Source organism: Neolamprologus brichardi, chromosome 23, assembly GCF_056152115.1.
Source record: "Neolamprologus brichardi isolate AB-2024 chromosome 23, ASM5615211v1, whole genome shotgun sequence".
Taxonomy (NCBI): domain Eukaryota; kingdom Metazoa; phylum Chordata; class Actinopteri; order Cichliformes; family Cichlidae; genus Neolamprologus; species Neolamprologus brichardi.
This window is the reverse complement of record NC_142125.1, coordinates 40573205-40589309: the sequence shown is the minus strand read 5'-3', so window position 1 is coordinate 40589309 and position 16105 is coordinate 40573205. Positions and strand designations below refer to the sequence as shown.

The 16105-nt window shown below is 38.8% G+C and overlaps 1 protein-coding gene across 1 annotated transcript; it reads left to right on the top strand.

The window, feature by feature from the left end:
• The first annotated feature begins 5799 nt into the window (after window positions 1-5799).
• On the top strand, window positions 5800-13750 carry LOC148096438 (OX-2 membrane glycoprotein-like). Its single transcript, XM_087836397.1, has 5 exons — window positions 5800-5854; window positions 11729-12067; window positions 12156-12464; window positions 12622-12734; window positions 13739-13750. Exons 1-5 carry the CDS (start codon window positions 5800-5802, stop codon window positions 13748-13750), a joined length of 828 nt encoding a protein of 275 aa, XP_087692523.1.
• The last annotated feature ends 2355 nt before the right edge of the window (window positions 13751-16105 follow it).

Sequence of the window (16105 nt, the reverse complement as noted above, 5' to 3'; positions counted from 1 at the left end):
AGGTTTTAACAAAAAGCAATCTTTTATTTGGATGATGGCACGTGAAAAACATGGAACCTAGAAAAACTAAGAAAACTAGGAAACACTTTGACTGTGACTATGGTGGAGATAACAGACGACCTCACAAAGACATATAGTGGACATAAATGCACACAGGAGGTGATCACGGGAAGTGAGGACACATGAGGAAACAGCTGACTGACTAATGACGGGACAGGGGAAGTGAAACTACATGCAATGAACAAAGAAGTAGCCTTGATCTGAATTTTACATTTTTGATGAAGTTGTATAACTCTCGTGAACCTTCAACTGTGCCACAGTGTGAGAAGCATCTGAAATGTCAATTCAATTCAATTCAGTTTTATTTATATAGCCCCATAACAGCAGTCGCCTCAAGGCACTTTATAATGTAAGGTGGACCCTACAATAACACATTTAGAGAAACAAACCCAACAATCATATGACCCCCTGTGAGCAAGCACTTTGGCGAGAGTGGGAAGGGAAAACTCCCTTTTAACAGGAAGAAACTTCCGGCAGAACCAGGTTCAGGGAGGGGCGGCCATCTGCTGCGACCGGTTGGGGTGAGAGAAAGAAGAGAGGATGAAAGACATGCTGTGGAAGAGAGACAGAGGTTAATAAAAAGTGTGATTCAGTGCAGAGAGGACTATTAACACATGTTGAGTGAGAAAGGTGGCTGAAAAGGAAATACTGAATGCATCATGGGAATCCCCCAGCAGCCTACATCTATTGCATCATAACTAAGGGAGGATTCAGGATGATGCGATCCAGCCCTAAATATATGTATTTATATATATAATATAACATTTTTAGCAGGGTTGACAAAGGGTCTGTCACGTTAATTTGCTCAAGAATAGATTTTGGGCATGTGGTATGGGTCAGTGGATAAAAATTGGCTAAAAAAATTGGATGTTATCCAAACTCAAGCACTGAGACTTTGCTTAAGGGCAGTTAAAACAATGCCAATGTGTGCTTTACAGGTAGAATCAGAAGAAATTCCACTATATATTAGAAGACAAGTTAATAGTTAACAATTGGATACATTTGAAAGGTCATAATAAAAATCATCCTGTTAAGAAAGGTTTGAGAATTGTTGGGGAAGAGAAAAGATTTTAAAAATAGTTTTGGGTGGGTTGGGGATAATAGAGCTAGAGCATTTAAAGTATTAAATGCTTTACCATTTATAGAAGAATAGAAGAATTACAACAGATATTTGTCAAGAATTTTATAATAGAATGGTACAGTGACTATTTACAGATTTATACAGATGGATCGAAAGATCACAGTTGCAGAAGGGAAGCCAGTTAAAATTGGAGACTCCAGTTAGAGAAATAAACATTTCAAAGGAAAATAGTTTTAACCTGGCCTGGAAGCTTTTCCTTTTAAAATAATCAAATGACACTGGAGGGAGGACTCGTTTTAATCAGGATTTATGTGGACTTGTTGTGATAAAAAGTCTGGATTGGAAACTTTTGATGTGCTGAGTTCAAGGAGCAACACCCTATTCTGGAATTCAGAGGTAACCAATGAGAGGAGTTCAAGACTTGAGGAAGAAGAGCTTGAGAGTTGAACTCCCAGGATCTGGTGTGGAAACCCATTCTCTAAAAACACAAGGCCTGATAAGGTGGTTGGAAAGCCTTTCTCAGGAAGATGCAAAATTTATATGTGCTTGGCTGCTTGTTCTTCTTAGTGACCAGTGTTGGTCAAGTTACTTGAAAAAAGTAATCAGTAATTAATTACCAATTACTTCCCCCAAAAAGTAATCCTGTTACTTTACTGATTACTTATTTTCAAAAGTAATTAATTATTTAGTTACTTAGTTACTTTTTAAAAACACGATTTACAACCTGAATAGGTAATAAAGCGATAGATCTTTCAGCCCAATTCTACTTTTTCTACATAATCATCATACAAAATGTAATCAGATGGAAAAGTCTCTTTTTAAAACTTGTTTTATTAGTTTTAATCTTTTAACTTTATGCATCAAGCAAAAATTTAATTATATACAACATTCTCTGACTGGAAGAAATTTGTTTAACATTTAAACCTATTTTCTGCACATTCCAGCACATAAAATAATATTTTTGTGTGTGTGTGTGTGTGTGTTTACACTCACTCTTTCAAATAGATGCAAGTAAAACACAGCAGAAAATAAATAAAGTCAAAGACTAGCGGTCCTGTTGCTCTATTTTCACCTGTAAAGCAGGAGTGGGGTAGGCGGAGGGTTACCCTGGTGCAGGTGTGCCGCAGCGGTCAGTGGAAGAATCCGCGAGTTTCTCTGTGAGTTTCCCATTACGTGGTAGCTACTCGGTGCTTGCTTGGAAGTTTAGGGGTTTTTTTCCGCTGTAAAAAGAAGTTTTCTTCCCACGCACAACGGACACTAATGTTTTTGTCACTTTTTATGGAATCAAACTCAAAGTAAGGTCAGTACTTCCACGCTTTAAACGCTGCACGCTCATACTCTCTCCTGCACTCGATATATGATCCATTGTTGATCTGCACACAGCTGTTGTCACGAACGTCGCACTCGCTTACGTCACTGTCATGAGACATTCTCGCAAAAAAATCACAGTTTTAGTAACGCAGTAACGCAGCGTTCCTACGGGAAAGTAACGGTAATCTAATTACCGTTTTTGCAATAGTAATCCCTTACTTTACTCGTTACCTGAAAAAAGCAATCAGATTACAGTAACGCGTTACAAGTAATGCGTTACTGCCCATCTCTGTTAGTGACCACCTTTTCCTGTTTGTAACCAGGCTAATAATTCCAACCGTGGCAGCTTTGGGCCTTGGATTGCAGACCGGAACTGTGTCCTCAGCCACCAGTCTGCTTTGGAGGAAAAATAAATCTTGTGTACCTTATTTTCAGTGTGTGTGGTGGTTTTCTGCTGGTCACTATTAGAACTTATTACTTTCTTGGATGCCATTTTCTGCCCATCTAACATACATGGTGTATTAGTTTGTAGTAGTGATGGGTAGATGAGGCCTCATGAAGATGTTTCAGCACATTCCCCAAACTGCATCGAGACTGTGTCGACACAGTGCTGCTGTTTTGCTCCATACTGACACCTGCTGGACCTTAAATATCATTGCAGGCAACTTACTTGAGACTCACAACACTGATTCAATGACCTAGTCATACTTATACACTGTAAGGTGTTATACTTTCCATGGAATTATTTTATATCTTTTACATTGCAAATATTGTAGACATCTTTAAAATATATTGTGAATGACATTAAGTGAAAATTAAAATGAAAGTATTGTGAATGCAATATTACCCATTTGACTCAGAGTTTATTATAAATTTCTATTCAGAAAAATAAGTTTATCCAATGTTTTAGCATTCAGTCTATTGCGTTTTTTTACACCATTTTCCCAGCTTTGGACAACTCACAGGCACAGATGAAGCTGGGGTACACAAAAACTGTAAAGCCAGGTGGATAAGGGTCTGATAAGATGTCTTCCTCATCCCCCAGTACGTTAAAGGATCCTCTGATCGTGGAATGTTTCTCTCTGACACTCTCCACAATACTAAGGGGTAGGCAGTCCTTTATAATAAAATTCAGGACTGCCTGGTCCAGAACAGGGTTTTAATAGTTTTGCAATTTTCATTAGTTTTCATTTTTATTTAGTTTTGACTTCAGATTTTCAATTTTATATCAGTTTTAATTAGTTTTTACCAATTGTTTGCTAGTTTAGTTTAGTTTTTATTTTTTTGAAAATCCTTAGTTTCAGTTTAGTTTTGATTAGTTTCAGTTATAGTTTTAGTTGTGTTTGCAATAATTAAGTGTAACAAAATCCCAGTTTCATCATATCAGTCATTCTGCTCATCCTTGGGTATGTTGCTATTCCAGCTACCATACTGCACCCTGAACAGGTCGCCTGTCTGTCGCAGGGCTAACACGCAGAGACAGACAACTCACATTCCCACCTATGGGTTCTTTAAATAAATAAATAAAGGCAGATGAACAACCATTGATACCAGGCAACTATAAAATGTATATCTTGGCCCCAATGAGACTATTAACTCTCGCAGCACCGGGTGTTCGTAATTTTGGTTCAAGTGAATTGATAAACTTTTTGAAGGTAATTGACTCACACAGTTGTGTAGATATCCCCGTCCTGTTGTCTCGGGATGCATCACGCTGCCTTGCCTGGGGTTAGCTTCTGTTTTCTGGGGATGAGGGTTGAGTGTGCTCCCTTACCTTCTCAAGGTAAGCTAGGTTAGCCTTCTTGTGTGAGCTTTTCTAGTGCACTTTAAGGTTTGTGGGATTTTTTTCCCTTTAGAAATGTCCCTCATAATTTGTCTGTTTCCACTACAAGACACTTGCTTTATCCAAAACACAGTCATATTCAAAGTAATCCCAAATTGGACTCTGGCTCCCGACTTTTCCTGACATGATTCTGCGCATGGACGGAGCAGCGACACAGACGACTCGACTAACGTGCTGCCACCTGCTGGCATAATGAGACACAGCAAGAAAAAAATCTGGAAACTAAACTTCATTTTCACCCTTGACTCTTTTATTAATAAAAAAAAAATGACGATAAAGCTGTTCACTGTCTATATAGGCCAATCTGTGTTCATTCTCGGTGGGTTTGTCTTATTTTCATGTTTGGCTCTGTAATGCCTAAACACTGAGGAGGTGCTTTTGTTTGTGTAAGAAAGCAGAACAGATGCGACATTTAACCTGCATAAAATGAAATAAATAATTTACACTTCAAGTCACATTGCTGATTTTCCTGTCCTGATAGATTACACTGAAACAAAGACAAACTATTATATTATATTATTTGCAGTTAAAAGATCAAAATGATCCCACACAACAGAAACATTTCTTTTTCTTTCTGGCTCAATTATGTTATGGAGAGATGTTTTGTTTGTTTTTTTTAATCTTTGCGAGAGTAATTTTGTGGGTTTTTTGGTGGCGACACAGTTTGGCGCGTTGGCAATGAGCGAGACAGCAGCTGTATCGATCACGTGACTTTTTCTTAAAGCGACGCACGCACCGATACAGGCGTCGCTGCGTGAGCTTGATACAAGCGTCGGTGCGCCAGTGTTGCTGGACCCATCACTAGTTTGTAGTAAAGCAGCTCTCCTCTGGATGAATATTGCCTCCACCTGAGAGGTCAGCTATATCCGTAACTATGTGAAAGAGCAGAAGAGAAGAGAGCTGAAACTGATGGTGGTGGTCAGACATGTGACTTTATGTTCTTTTTGACATGAGCAGAGGAGGGAGGGTGAATGTGTTGGAGCTGAAGCTGCCTAGAAGGAGGAAAAGAGGAAGACCTCAGGGAAGATACATGGATGTAGTAAAGGACATGAGGGTTGGTGTGGCAGAGGATGGATGGGGTGAAATTGAGGCAGGTGATCTGCTTTGGCGACCCATAAAAGGGGGGCAGAGAATTAACTACATACATATATTTGTTGTTGTTTTTAAAATATATTATTTATGTGACTTTTTCATCCAAGAGCAACTTAGCTTCTGATTCGAGTAGCAGGTATTAAAAAATAAAAATTACCAAGCGATGAAGAGGCTTTACTGAATTCTCAAAATGCAGAAAAATAATGATTTAGATGGATGTTTAAAAGATTTCAGCCCTGCAAGGAATGCACAGATGACACTCTACTGCACTGGGAAGTTTTTGTACTTTACTTTGTGTATATTTCACAGCTGGGAATTTCCACAAGGAAGGGACTAAGTGGAATTCTCTAATTTGTTTCTATGCATTGTATAATAGCCAGTGAGGGGACAGAGACATGGCAAATGGTGCACCATGTCAGACCGTGGGATTATACCTTTGTTAGTTTTTCTAATGGCCTCTTCAAAAGGTAAGTTTTATTCCATATTGTCATTTTTTGGTTTTTTAAGTTATTTATTGTGACAGGAAAAAAAAACAAAACAAGAAGCTCCTAAAAAGGTCATAAATGTGAGAACTTTTCCAAAGAAATCTCAGTCAGTTATGCCTGAGACAGAGTAAAGATAGCATTAACATTAAAAATGTTGGTGACAGAAGTAATGCTAAAATCTCAACAAGCCAAAGTTACATACATGTTAAAGGGAAAGATCAAACAGTACTGAAATGAAGAAGTGGGCATTACGGGGCTTCCCCAGTGAAATAACTGAACTCGGAGCACAAAATAATAAATAACATACCAGTAATGCACGGAGGGAAGGCTTCTGAGAAAATGTATAAGTTCACAGGGAATTTCTACAATAGCACGAGTTAGATGTGGGCAGATTGATGCAGTTATCAATAGTATTGATACCAATGCTGGTATTGTTACTGGAGATATACTACTGCAATAGGATTGGTGGTTTGTTTCTGTCCTGTAAGTTCAGTGTGTACCTCAATGAGTTCTGTTATGTAGTTGTTGGGTTTTTTTAAATAAAACATGAAACACGGACTATGAAAGCCTCATAGTCCGTCAGCAGTGATCCAAACACAGCAGACTGTGCTGGCAGCAGTGGGAGAAGATGCTGAATTCAGCTGTTAGCTCTCGGAGACTAAAGACGTCCTTCAGGTCACATGACAGAAAATCTTACAAGATGTGGAGACAAATGTTGACACCTACAGCTTTACTGAATTTTCAAAATGCAGAAAAATAATTATTGAGTTTGCTGATTGAAACACTGATGAAACTCTACTGCACTGGGAAGTTTTTGTACTTTACTTGGTTCAGTTGATCATTCACACCTTGGAATGTCCCACGAGGAAGGGAGATTCTTCCTTTGGGGACATTTGAGTTTTCAATAATTTGGCTATTGTACGACGTTGTTTCAATACGTGGTACAATAGCCAGTGGGGACACGGAAACGTGCACCATGTCAGACTGTGGGATTATGTGTTTGTTTTTTCTTTTTATGGCCTTTTCAAAAGGTAAGTTTCGTATGGTTGTTTTTGTTTTTTAAAGTTATTTATTGTGACAAGAGAAAAAAAAAAAGAAAACAAGAACCTTCACTTGTAATAATTAAAAATTGATCCTAAAATGTGAGAACTTTTCTCTGAAGTGACAAAGAGATTGTCTTTAGACAGAATTAGAGGGAGATACAATTACTGAAGAGTTTAGATTTTGTTTGAATGAGTGACAAAACGTTTCTCCCACTGAACACTCAGCCTAATAAAAAAGAACAAAATCAACTTTCTGTGTCATGAGTTGTTCATCATTCAGATTAATGAGACTGTTTTGAGAGCAAAATCTCAACAAACCAAAGTTACATACATGCTAAAGAGAAAGATCAAACAGTGCTGAAATTAGGAAGTGGGCAATTTAGGGCTTCCCCAGTGAAATAACTGATCTGAAATAATTGAGGCACAAATTAATAAATAACATACCAGTAATCCACAGAAGGGGAGGCCTCTGGGAAAAAATCAATGGGAATTTCTACAGTAGCACGAGTTAGACGTGGCCGGATTGATCCAAATATTGATAGTAGCGATACCAAAGGCGTAGATTTGGTTTTGGCATTGATGGGGACGGATGATTCAACCGCCGAACTCTGCCCTGTTTTTGTTTTTGCTTCTTAATAAAAAGAGGAGAAATATACTTGCCTACATATGCTATTCTACATGCTTTTAAAGCATTTAAAATCACAATTCATAGTTTTATATGTGAATTATATAATGTTAAATTACTATTAAACAAATGACTGACTAAGTATTTTAGGCTTTAGTTTACTTCAGCCATATTCCATATAAATCAGGTATCATACAAAAATCAATCACACCACCACACAGTACTGACCCACACATATAGTTCTTACACACACACTGGACATTCTGGACATTTGTTTACACTTCATCACTTTAAGCATATTTGCACTGCACAAGACACTGTATAATGTGGATTGCAGCTGCTGTTATTGTGTGTATATATATTTATATTTCTCTTACATTCTTATAAATGTCTATACTTTGTATTTTGTTGTACAGTTATCTTATTTTCAACTTTAATTTATATATTTTATCTTATTCTTTCCCAGTTAAATTTACCCTTCATTCTAATTTGTGTTGTACAGTTATCTCATTCTTAACTTAATTTTTTTATATTTTATTTTATTCCTTCCTGGTTAAATTTACCCTTTTTTATTTTCATATTTATTTATTTCCTATCTTATTCATAGCCTTTTCTTTTTTCTTTAGGTCACGAGCAGTTGTCCAAGCATTTCACTACATATCATACTGTGTATGACTGTGTATGTGACAAATAAAAATTTGAATTTGAATTTGAATTTGAAATAAAAATAGCTTCAAATACGGTCATGACAATAAAAGAATATGACTTTAAAGACTTAACATTATTCTAAACATGAACTACTGTTACAGCAACAGACATGGACTACTGGTGACCCACACAACAACTCAATGTCCACTATGTGAAGCAGCCAAACACATGCCTTCTCCTCTCGTTAACCGAGATAAACTGCTGGCACATTTGTTTTACATCTGTACTGTCCAGTCTCTGCTGGTGGACATACAGCAGCATTGTTTAATCTCATTTGAGTCATTGTTAACCTTAGCCATCTTTTTAGTCTTCTGAGAGCACCGAAGTTTCTTTCAGCCTCAGTACATGTGTTTTATCCTCAGATTAAAAGTATTACTCTGTGCTTGCTTTGCCTCACCTTTGGCCCTGGCTCTTCCCCTCTGACTGCACTAGGACATATTGCTACCTGATAAAATAACACATGGATTCGTGCCATATAAAAAGTGAGACGTGTCAATTCAGATTCTTTGTCAAATATACACTAATGAATCAATTTACATCAGCAGCCTAACAATTGTCATGATAATAAATACTAGTTAATCTATAGCACCAAATCATCAGTCAGTCACCTGTGACCTCTTCACCTCTGTCCGAGCTACAACATGGCAGAGCTGCCTCTGTCACCTGATCAATAACAGTGAGACATCCAACATACATGCAGTCACACATGTGCTTCAAATACAGTCATGAACCAACAAGTCATCATCCAGTTTCACCTGTGATGTTGTGTCACCATTACTCTCTGAGCTTTGTGTTGGTTCTTCTATCACCTGACAAATAGGACATACATGACAATAAGAATAAAATGTGGAGCTGCTTCAGTGTTTCTGTCACTTTGTGCAGATCTTGACTCGTCAGTAATGTTTGTAGGGTGAGTGCATTTTTACAACAATTTGTGCAAACTGCACTACAGGGTGGGATATTTGCAAAATCATGACTACCTGATGACATTTTGTCTCAAAAATTAACCCTATGAATATGTCAGTGCCATTAGGATGAAATTATTGTGTCACCAACATTTTAACGTTAGACATATAATTTTAACAGCCTCTGTAAACTAATACCCTGGCTCGCTCGAGGCTGCCGTTTTCTCTGACAGTTTCAATCAAAATTAGAAATGCTACTCTGAGACTGAGAGAACTAATAGTGCTGCCTGCTGTGCAGTTAGTTTACAAAACACGTTATTCGTGGTTACATACAATTTTAGACTGATGTGGGCCAAAGCCTAGCATAGCCTGTAACGTTATTATGATGGACACATTTTATGAGTTTGGCTTTAAGTTAGTGATGTGTCCTGTGTGTCGAAGCGTCGAATCGTGTGTCGGGTAATCTCGGGGGCGTGTCTGTGAAGCGCGTATCGAGGCTTGCTTTGATTACGTATGCAGTGACGTTCGAGGCCTCGCGGGCAGTCCGTACCACGTGACTGATTCAGGGACTGGTTCACCGGTTCGCGCCAGATTCGAAATAAAATGGGCAGAAAAACACAGCTGATTTCCCATCACACTGTGTTATGGAATTGGATTACGTACGTGTTACATAGTTACTTGAGCATTTCTTCTTCGATGGAACCAGGAAGGAAGAGATTTTTTATTTTATTTTATCTCTCCTAATAAAGTATGCACACAGTAATAAATATCACAAATGATAAGCACCATAATATAAATAAACAACACTACAGATCCTATAATCTGATTTATGTCTTTTAGTTTATTAAAAAGTGAAGCGCCAAATACTAGTTTGTGTCATTATCCAGATGTACATAAACATGATTACACAGGTACTAGCGGGTTTTGATTATCGATTAAAATCGATTCTAGCTTGGATAACGTGATATCGATTCATTAAAATCCTGAATCGATTATTAATATAAATATTACTACATTTCAACCACCACCAAACAGCTAAAACAGTAAATGAGAGCAGGTACACCAATTCTGCACAAAGACGTAAACACAAAGCGCCGACGCATCAGAATCAGTGAGATGTCGCCTTTCTCACCAGACAGCACGGACACGGTCGGGGCTGAAAGCCGACAGCTCACTGATTCTGATCTAAGGCATCTGCTGTGATGCTTACACATTAGATAAAGTCTCGAAAGTGTCAGCTTTCTTTTTATAGTTATAAAAATATGCAAATGTACTAATCTATGATCTGAATTATACTATTGACTGACTGTCTGAGGCTAACAGTTACACAATCATACCAAAACTCTGTCCTGATAGTTTCCACTTTCTCTTTTGTATCACACATACTGAGACAATATTCGGGATAAATAACCAAGAAAACAATTTATTTATTCAGTTTAGAGGTTTACACATCATTATAATCACAGAGCCCGCTTCACTTGAATTGTCCACTTGATGGCGCAGTAGAGCAAATGAATCATCACAATGCTTCGAACCATGAGTCGACCAATTGGGTGGAAAGCTTCAGTTCATCATGAGGCTTCATCTCACCATCACTACTTTAAGTGACTTACAGGTTTCTTTGAAAAATACTTTCTTATATCCAGGTTCTTCCTCTTTGCTGCTGTCCTCCTCTCCTCCTCACAGCGCATGCTTGCCGCTGCTAAAACTAAACAGAGCTCCCTGAAAGGCACAGCCAATCACATTGGCCATATTTGTCACATGATGTAGGACTCCAGTAGAGAACATAATTTAACTCTTTCTGCACCGCTGGGTGAATGAGACGCTGACAGATCGTTTTTTCGTTTTTTCTTTCTATCGGGTTTGATTTTCTTTACTCGAAGAGATCAAATTATTGGTGGGGACAATTCAATAATCGTTGAATATTGGTGGGGACATGTCCCTTCTGTCCATGCCAAATCTACGCCTTTGAGCGATACCAGTCCTGGTATTGGTTATGTTGAAGTGATGGGTTTTATAATTCATTTTTGGTCCACTGAAGGGATTGTTTTGTAACCCCAATATTGATATTTTGTAAATAAAAAATAAGACCTCAATTAATCTTGTAAATTCCCTGCACTTGTCATAGATATCTACATGATGTCCAAAAAATATACATCAAGTCCAAGGTTCTAATGTTGAACGCCATAATGATGTCCAGCTTAAATCATGGTTGGACCTCCAAATTGTTGAAATAGTTCAAATGCAGTACAGACCTCCAGAATTGGTCATGGACCAACAGAACCAATATAGACATGATCTGTACGTCTATCTGACTTTCTTTGTTTAGTTGGTAGATAACTGAATTGTGTTACTTTTTTTTTTATAGATGAAAGAAAATGTACCTGAAACATACAGTATGAAACGATGACTGTCGGGTTTATATTTATAGTCTACATCACATTTAAGTGGTACCCCATATGTCAATTTGTTTGAGCCTAAAACACAGACTACTCCATGACCCGAATTATTGTTTTATCCCTCCCATCAATACCTCTCAGTTCCACATCTCTAACTCATGTTATTCTCCATGCAGCTCTAACAGCAGTGATCCAAACACAGCAGACTGTGCTGGCAGCAGTGGGAGAAGATGCTGAATTCAGCTGTCAGCTCTTGGACACTAAAGATGTTGTTCAGGTCACATGGCAGAAAATCTCTCCTGATGTGGAGACAAATGTCGCCACGTACAGCAAGCAGTTTGGTCAGAGAGTGAATGATGGCTTTAACGATAAAGTCAAGTTTAAATACACTGGACTGCAGAACTGCTCCATAGTCGTCAGGAATGTAACAGAGCAGGATGAAGGCTGCTATCACTGTCTGTTTAACACTTATCCTGAAGGAGCCTTCACAGGTATAACCTGCCTCCAAGTCTATGGTAAGAACTTTTGCATTAATGTCTTTAAATGTGCTACTGATTTCCTTTCAACAACATATCCCTTGCAATATCTCCTGATCCTTCACAGAGCTGCATGAACCTGTTGTTGATGTCAGAGAGTCAAACTCTACTGAAGAGTGGGTTGTTTCCTGTTCAGCCACTGGTCGACCTGCTCCCACTGTAACACTCAGTGTCTCACAACAAGACCTCAGCTTCTCACAGTACAACACTGTCAGTGTGTCCAACACCAACGCTACATTCACTGTCACCACTACAGCTGTGCTCTCAGGTTCACGTAAACACAGCACACAGGTGGGATGTGCAGCACGAGTGCTCTCTGCTCCTCAGAGGGAGATGATGGTGACGATTCCTGAGGTCCAAAAAACATCTGTTGGTGGTGAGAAACTCTTTCTGTATACCACAGACTAGACTAGAGATGGATGATACTTGACTGGACTCTAATAACAATGACTTCAGTACTTCTGCCTTTTCCTTCAATCCATGAGTGATGTATTATTGTTGGTCAGTGTCACTTTTTTCTGTTTTTTCCACAGATTTTTCCTCAATCACTGTAATAGCTGCAGTAGTGCTGGTGTTGGGGTTTGTCTTTTTCTGTTGCTCCACTATGCTGCTTGAAGAAAAGTTACCTTTTCACTTTCTACTTAATGTATGTCGTTTTGTAATGTGTCTTATCTTATTAACATGATAGTGATTTATTGACTCTTGGAGGTAGGGCTGCTCGATTGTGGCAAAAATGATAATCACGATTATTTTCACTGAAATTGAGATCTCGATTATTTGACGATATTTATTTAACAATAACAATGTATTGAATAATGACTTGATTGTCAAAAAATAAATGAAAAATCTAAACATCTGTTTAGTGAACTTTGCAGTGTTGCTCTGTGGTGCAGCTACGACACTGTAGCAAAGTTTACACACTGTGTCTACTTGATCCACGTCTGATTCCGCGAACCCGTAATGTTTCCACACCACTGAAGTTTTTTTTTACCTCTCTTTTCAACCAACAGCAGTCACTCTCCTCTCCAAATAACTTCTGCTTAGCTTTCCGAGCTTCCCTCGGGTCCTCTTAATCAGCGGTCCCGGGCCTCTGACCGGTACCGATCCGTGAGTCGTTTGGTACCGGGCCGCGAGACTTGAGGTTCAGGTGTGAAATGTATAGTTTTCAGGGGTTTTATCGGTTTTCAGCGTTATTTTGTTATCATTTTTATCGTTTACTCGGTTTTCCTGGGTCTTTTCACGTGTGTTATGAATAAATGTTCTTTTTTTCGGTACCGGTACTAGTTTTATTTTGTTGTATTTATCCGCGACACCTTAAAGGCCGGTCCGTGAAAATATTGTCGGGCATAAACCGGTCCGTGGCGCAAAAAAGGTTGGAGACCGCTGCTCTTCATTGTTGTGACACGTGTTCGAAATGCAGAGAGGTGCGCTCGATTTGCCACACGGAGCAGCGCGAGAGTAAAGCACGAGGGAGGGGCTAATAATCGGCTCAGTCATTTTTAATGATCGTTGAAAGCCCAGACCGTAATCGTGATTAAAATTCGATTAATTGAGCAGCCCTACTTGGAGGCTAACCCAAAATCTATCTAGTAATGTCTGCACATATTTTCAGTACTGATTTTAAAGTGTTTTAATCCTTCTGTCACTCAGGGAGCCCAATAAGGATTCAAATACTTCAAAAGTCAACCAATGGCATTGATGTGTAAGACTATTTAATAATTATTTATATTTTATATTTTATTTATTCATTCATTCTTTGCACTGTGATTTAACCCATCTTTGTGTAAAGCAGGGGTGTCGAACTCCAGGCCTTGAGAGCCAGTGTCCTGAAGCTTTTAAATGCATCTCTGCTGCAACACACCTGAATAAAATTATTAGGTCATTAGCATGACTCTACCCTACTCAAGTAAATTTAAATAAATGTAAGTACATACCACCAGGTAGCTCCACTCATACCCAGTGTAACGGGAAGTGAGAGGGTTAGGTTTTGGCGCTTTGAATGTTCAGTTGTGTGATGCAGCGATTAACGTTTGAGTAAAATATTGCGCTCTCTCGTGTCTTCCCTACATTCCTCCACAATGTACGTTTTTGCAAAAATGTACTTCTAGAAGTACTTTTATTGCACGATGTTCATTCACTCATGAGCTGCTGCAGCATGAACCAAATGGCTGAACTGCCACCTTGGCGTGCAGTCAAGTTCTAGTCTTGCTAATGATCTAATAATAAGTATTAATATTCCTCACTCACCTTACTAAATGTTTGTGAACACAGCCAGAAACATTTGCATCACAAACACAGACTAGTGTTTATTAGCAGAAGCTTTTGGGTGGTTGCTCTCAAACCTGTGTACATGTTTAAGCATTAATGGTCCCTTCACTGATTTCCAGGTATCCAGTGTCAGGGCTAACAGATGGATTCAGATGCAGACAGCGTTCTGGTAAGCAAAGGTTTACAATTTATTAACACAGAAGGGAAACCACAGTGATGTGTATATACAGTGAATGGGGCAGGGCTTCAGGGTAGTGATGGGTCGTTCGCGAACGAAATGGCTCTTAGAGCCGGCTCTTTGAAGTGAACGACGCGAGCCGGCTCCTTATTGGGAGCCGTGAGGTTTTTTTTTTTTCTTTCTCTCACCCTCTCTCTCGCCCTTTTTTCCGCTAAACTCCGCACGCGCGGCCTGTACTTTGCGCTGGGCAGAGGGGGGAGGGGCGTTAGTTACACTCGCAGTAGCACAGGAACAGAGCCAGAGAGAAAGAGAGCGAGGGACAACAACGTCACATTAGAAAGGTATAGTGATCATCCACTATTTTCAGTTGCAGATGATAAAGGATTCAGAAATCATGCAGGCCCATATGACAGAGAATGTGCATCTTCTTTTTGTTTTAATATTTTAATTTATATTTAATTGTGTTGTGGTTTGCAGTGTTTTGTGTTGTTTCACGTTAAATTTATTTAAAAGGAAAAAGCTGAAAATTTAAATAGTTAAAAGTCTAAAATGTAAATAGTTGTTCTTTGTATTATATGATTTAATTATTACATTTTATGTGGAGTGAATAAATAAAGTATATTTATGGTGGCCCTTAGAGAAAAAGCACGTACAAACTCCAACACACGTAAAAACTCCAAAACACGTAAAAACTCAGAAGCACGTACAAACTCCTAAGCACGTACAAACTCCAAAACACGTAAAAACTCAGAAGCACGTACAAACTCAGAATCATGTACAAAAGACAACAGAAGTGCTCCAGGATGCTAGGGCGCAGTGTTGAGCTTTTGTTACCTAGTGGCTACACAAGCCAGGAAGTATCAACAACCGGATTTGGTGTGTGGTTGTAACAGGTAAATTAATTTTTTTTTTTAATTATTTGAATAAATATGAGTGCTTGTCTATAAATACACAAACAATACACACATGCTTTCAATTGTGTAATTTAAGTGATCTAGGTAGCTCTGTTTTGGAAGTTCAGTTAACGCTAGAAATGTGTTTTGGAGTTTGTACGTGCTTTTTGGAGTTTGTATATGCTTTAGAGTTTGTATGTGATTTGTCTCTAGGGGCCATATATAAACATATATAAATAAAACCACTTTTTTTTACATTAGTAATTCCTTTTCTGCATAATTTTATATTATTGTTAATGATTAAATAATTAAAGCAACAAAACAACCTGAAGAGCCGGTTCGGAGCCGAAAGAGCCGGCTCTTTTTAGTGAGCCGAGCCGAAAGAGCCGGATCTCTAAAAAGAGCCGGAAATCCCATCACTAGTTCAGGGCTCCAGGGGAAGGAATCCACACTCTCCACTCGGCCCAAACTCCGCCACTCCTCTTCTTACGCACACTCGCTTCTCCACAGCCACTCTCGCTCCAATTTCCACTTATGTTGACACACACACAGGGATCACAGGTCAGGGTCCGCCACCAGTTCCAGGGAGATTTAAACACAAAGAGTCCGATTAGATCAATACGCCACACAACACTGAGAGAGTTTGTCTTAGGAGAGCTGAGAGCACGAACATGGGAG

Excerpts from the sequence above, each read along its gene's own strand:
- LOC148096438 (XM_087836397.1), top strand. The coding sequence starts at position 5,800 with ATGTCAGACCGTGGGATTATACCTTTGTTAGTTTTTCTAATGGCCTCT. Across the intron at positions 12,068-12,155 it reads AACCTGCCTCCAAGTCTATG|AGCTGCATGAACCTGTTGTT; the intron begins GTAAGAACTTTT and ends GATCCTTCACAG. Across the intron at positions 12,465-12,621 it reads CCAAAAAACATCTGTTGGTG|ATTTTTCCTCAATCACTGTA; the intron begins GTGAGAAACTCT and ends TTTTTTCCACAG.